This window comes from Morus notabilis, unplaced genomic scaffold, assembly GCF_000414095.1.
Source record: "Morus notabilis unplaced genomic scaffold, ASM41409v2 Scaffold314, whole genome shotgun sequence".
NCBI lineage: Eukaryota > Viridiplantae > Streptophyta > Magnoliopsida > Rosales > Moraceae > Morus > Morus notabilis.
Window position 1 is genome coordinate 97407 of NW_010360279.1, and position 4829 is coordinate 102235.

General features: G+C 35.4%; 1 protein-coding gene across 1 annotated transcript; it reads right to left on the reverse strand.

Annotated features, from left to right (window-relative positions):
- Nucleotides 1–853: 853 nt before the first annotated feature.
- LOC21407492 (peroxisomal nicotinamide adenine dinucleotide carrier) lies at nucleotides 854–4478 on the reverse strand. Its single transcript, XM_024164345.1, has 11 exons — nucleotides 4065–4478; nucleotides 3807–3938; nucleotides 3621–3695; nucleotides 3392–3522; nucleotides 3199–3253; nucleotides 2838–2990; nucleotides 1983–2051; nucleotides 1780–1893; nucleotides 1532–1600; nucleotides 1358–1412; nucleotides 854–1151 (listed from the first exon to the last, which is right to left on the reverse strand). Exons 1-11 carry the CDS (start codon nucleotides 4152–4154, stop codon nucleotides 937–939), a joined length of 1158 nt encoding a protein of 385 aa, XP_024020113.1. The 5' UTR covers nucleotides 4155–4478; the 3' UTR covers nucleotides 854–936.
- Nucleotides 4479–4829: the final 351 nt, after the last annotated feature.

Genomic DNA, 4829 nt, shown 5'->3' on the forward strand with positions numbered 1-4829 from the left:
TCTGAACAGATTTTAAAACTTGTACCAAAGTTTTATTAGGACATTGTACACTTCATTTTAACACTTTTATTGCTTATTAGAAAATTATAAAATTATTTTGACCCATTAAACTATTTTATTCAAAACACTTGAAAAAAAGCTACAGCTTGTACTGCTCTTCCTCTACTGACTAAAAGCAAAAGCAACAATTCCACTAAACGGGCACATTATATTCTACTTCTGCTTTTGCTTTTGCTTTAAGTAAAAGTAGTGCTTTTATTAAAAGCGTAGCGATTATTTTAAAAGCACAGTAACCCAAACAACAATCACGTAGTTAAAGCAAGTGAGGGCGTTTGATTCAACAGGAATGGATGCTTTCCCTTTATACAACTTCAAGCTTCAAGCAAATAAAGGGTACCACTTAAATCAGCACAGTTCTTGGATACAGGGGCTTGTCCCCACAATCTTTTATTTTTATTGCTATGAGCTTAGTAATTACTATGCTAACTGCGGACAATATCTTTTATGTTTCTTGATTGTTATAGGGGAGAGACAGAATTGACCAATCTTGCACGATTGTTGATTTATTTTACATGATTATGCATAATTAGGATTTGGACACTGTACAAGTATCAACAAACTTTAAGTACAAAACCTAGCAACCCTATCAACAAACGACCTTAAATTATTAAGGAATAAAGAAGCAATCTTCTTTTGACAGTCAAAACGACAACCGAATATATTGATCTGTTATACACGCATGTTTATAAAGAGACGTCATTTTTCCCTTCATTGGGTACGTAGGCAGCCTGGTTTAGGTCCAGCCACAAATAAGTATTGATCTGTTATACACGCATGTTTATAAAGAGACGTCATTTTCATATATTCATTAAATGTGATGAAACTTTATTTGATCATTCCTTGTACATATATTATGTATTACCAAATATGAAAGTGTCATCCGGCGTGTGGTGATCGCTTTCCAAAACTTGATGTTGATAAGAGTTGCTTGCATTTATAAGCCGTCAAGATGTAAGCCTTGAGAATTTCCTCCTTAACCATAAAAAGTACGGAGGCCGCAAAAACACTTTGTACTATTTTCGTACTCATACCTTTGTAAAAGCTAGTCAACCCTTCGTATTGGATCATCTTAATTATAGCATCAATGGTACCTGCGCCGTCAACATTCTAATTATAGATTCGCACAACGACTTTATCCCCATTTCAAAAAAAGACAACAAAATTTAAACTTGAAAGAGAGACATAGCCCTCATTGAAGTTGAAGTTAGAGACGACATGGGTATAAGTGAAAAAATGTTGTTTCTTTTATTTAAACATGTAATAGACAATGATGTGGTAGAATGTACTAAAACCAAACCTGAGTATCTCAAGGAAATATTCCCCCCAATCTCCTGCTTTGCTTGCAGCCTTGACTGCAAAGGTCGAGGAACCACATACGACGAAAATATGTGAGTCGTTTTTTAAAAGGTTTAAGCGCATTATCTAACATAAAGATGTAGCAGAAAGATGAAGGATTCTCGTTTTCGTTTACCTTGACAACTAACAAGGGGTAAGTGGAGATAGTTGCTCCCAGTTTGGCCAAGGCTCCTAATAAGAAAACCTATTCATTAAGAGATTAAGATGAGAAAGAGAGAGAATTCAGGTCTTCCTTATCTTTTCTTTTCTTCGATACCCCTCCCTCATAAAAGGACCAACTTATTCAACCGATTGAGTGACCTCTTAACAAGTATAGAGGGAAGCTATCCCATCATATCCAATGTTTTGGTGTTAATGTTATACCTCTAAAGCAGCTGGATTGTTTGATCCCTGACCCTGCTTGCGAGCTGCACGTCTTGCCTTCAAATGCTTTAATGAGCTCTCATATATCATGAACTGGATTGATGGATTGCATACCTGCCAACCGCCACTCTTTTGTTCAGGTTTTCCAAACAAAAACAAAAAATATATTATCTACATTATTTAGAATCGAAATAGAAGCTGACCATTATAAGTGTTGGGATAATGCCTTTCCAAAACCCTGCAATTCCTGCTTCAGCATACACCTCTTGGGCCTTACAACAATACATGGATCCACAACATCACTTTTTGCATTCAACAACAGAATGATTCTATTAAAAAGAGAGACAAAAAAAAGATAAAATGCTTTTCCATTGTTTCGTTTTGTAAGCAAAAGAGGAAAAAAAAAAGAAATAGACTAAGGTGAGGGAAGATTTTACCAAGTCTTGAAGGATTTTAGTTTTCCCTAGAAACAGGGTGGGGAAAATCAAAATTCTAGAGAGATTTTGTTAGCCCCTTCTGCTTACCTCTTTTCCTCTCAGCTACGCACGTAGTTCGAACATACATATCAAATTACATGCATATACATAAGCGCATGAAATTTTTTAAAGGCCCGTGTGATAAGGTTTTCCTCTGTTTTCTTTTCTTTTTAAGGGCCAGTTTGGGGTTGCTTTGCTCTTAAAATAATTGCTGTGCTTTTAGTAGAAGCACTACTTTTAATTAAAGCAAAAACAGAAACAAAAGTAGAATTTAAAAACTACACATTCTAACTTCTCAAAATAACTTAAAAAGTGCATTAATTTGTGTGCAAAGTGCTTTTGTACACTATTACCAAGCACTATAGTTGCATCGTTTATTATGCAAAGTGCTTTTGAGAGTCTCAAAAGCAATCCCGAACACACCCTAACTCTAGTTTTTCTTCGCTTGTTCTTTTTCAACTACCAAACACTAAACTAAAGGCAACTAGGAACTCTAAGTCTGAATATGCGTTGTGAAGCAACGAGAAAGACGAAAAATAAATGAAAAAAGAGGAAGGGAGTGAAGAAATTGGAAATACTAACTGCTCGCAGAGTTCCATAAGGACGAGGCTTCAACGAATCAAGCTCAGCCAATTTGTGTTGCAAAACAGAGCTGTTGAAACTGCTTTCAGAAGCCTCCTTAAGTAGAGCTCCTTTTCGTTCCTCCATAATTTTTCTTTCCGCCTGAGTATGCGTCTAAGGACACAGCGGGCGCAAAAGTAAAAACATATTCATTATATGTTAGAATATGATTCCAATATATATATATATGTGTGTGAGTGTGAGGCTAAAGTCTGAATACAACCTAGCTAATAATATAATCAATTTAGTTAGTTGTAAAATATAATAATGACTTAAAAATGAGAAATTTTGGAAAGTGGATTTGGTAAGGAAAGAAACGTACCTGCATACGAGTGACGAGAACCCAAATAGGATTTGTCAGCAATACGTTCAAGGAACTGCAAGTACATATTTTGGCTATCATTTATAAGCTTGTATTTACTGGTATTTACAATTAGCGAGTTAGTAAGTCAGAATTAGTCAATAGTCATGATGAAAACGAGATTAAAAAAAAGAAAAAGAAAAAAGGGACGCACCCAGCAAGAGCGGCAACGAGAAGCCAGGAAAACATGCCAAGAGAACCATCGCCGCGGCCTTTGATTTGGCGGGCGAGTGCGATTGCCTCAGCCTTGTTTTTGAATACCTGGTAAAAATAGTAATATATTCCCTGCCAATGCCAATGCCATTCCCAAATATTATAATGACAATAATATCGTTCCAAATTATTCAATTCAAATGAAATAATTTGGGAAAAGCAAAGCAAACCATAGAAGCAGCAGTTCCAAAGAGAGAAGGCTTGAGACCGCTGTAAAGACCTCCCCAACCTTCGCTTCTTATTACCTTAAATTAATCCCCAAAAAAAAATACAAAAATTAATTTACTTTTTATTAGTGGCATCTACTTGTTTGTTTATGAAAATAGCTCTTCACTTTGAATTTAGTGCCAAAATACCTGCAGGATTTGAACAAGAGTACTAGCACGACCAGAAGAAGAAGAAGAAGAAGAAGAAGAATCAGCAGTTGTGATTTTTGAATTGGATACTTTGGATTTGGCTCTTCTCTCCGTTTGTTGCCGCGTATTCACCTAACAACAATTTTTTTTTTTTTTTGAAAAAAAATAATAACTGAGGTATTTTATTTGGGATGAAAAATAAGAATGGAATTTAAAGAGAAAAAAAAAAAAAAAAAAAGAGTGTTTTTAGATACATACGGTCTGGAGAGGATACGTGATAATCTGAGCAATAATTCCTCCACCAGCACCCGCCACCCCATTCGCCACTGCGTTGTTTGAGTTTGACATAACTACACTCTCTCTCTCTTCTATTACTAGGGCTAGGATACACGCACGCCCTCTCTCTCTCTCCCTCCTTTTCAGTTTTCAGTTTTCAGTTTTCAGTTTTCTCTCAAAGACATTGATTCTCTTTTCTTTTTCTTTTTCTATTTCTACTCCGTTAATAAATCAATATCCTTCCTTTTTAGATTTTATTCCACCCCCAAAAATTTACTTTTTATTATCTTACTAATTTGTAAATAGCCGTCCTGTCCCGTGGCCGTGGGCACTGGGCGGTCCTCCAACGCGACCTCTTCTTTTTTATCACGATTTTATTTTATTTTATTTTTATTTTGCTTAGCTTAATGAAAAGAATTTTTTTTTTTTTTTTGGCCTTTTTGTTTGGGTGGATAGAAGGAAAGAAAGAAAGCGCGTCAACGCGACTACGCGACTTTTGCAATGCCAGAACACAAATAAGAGAAGAGAATCTCTTTCTCTTTTTTTTTCAATTTATTTGTTATTATATTCCTATTATTATTATTACTATAAATTATTTGTATTCTTTTGTTCGTCGTCTCCTCACTCGCCCCCTCTCCTTTTAAAAACCAAAACATTTTCGCTTCTTCGGAGGTTATGAAAAGAAAAAAATATATATAAAAAAAGGGAATCAATTGAAGAAGTGCAACAGAGAGAGTCATCGGAAGA

Coding starts and splice junctions, on each gene's coding strand:
- LOC21407492 (XM_024164345.1), bottom strand. CDS start 4,154: ATGTCAAACTCAAACAACGCAGTGGCGAATGGGGTGGCGGGTGCTGGT. Junction 3,939..4,064: donor TCACGTATCCTCTCCAGACC/GTATGTATCTAA, acceptor AATTGTTGTTAG/GTGAATACGCGGCAACAAAC. Junction 2,991..3,198: donor TTCTCGTCACTCGTATGCAG/GTACGTTTCTTT, acceptor CTGTGTCCTTAG/ACGCATACTCAGGCGGAAAG.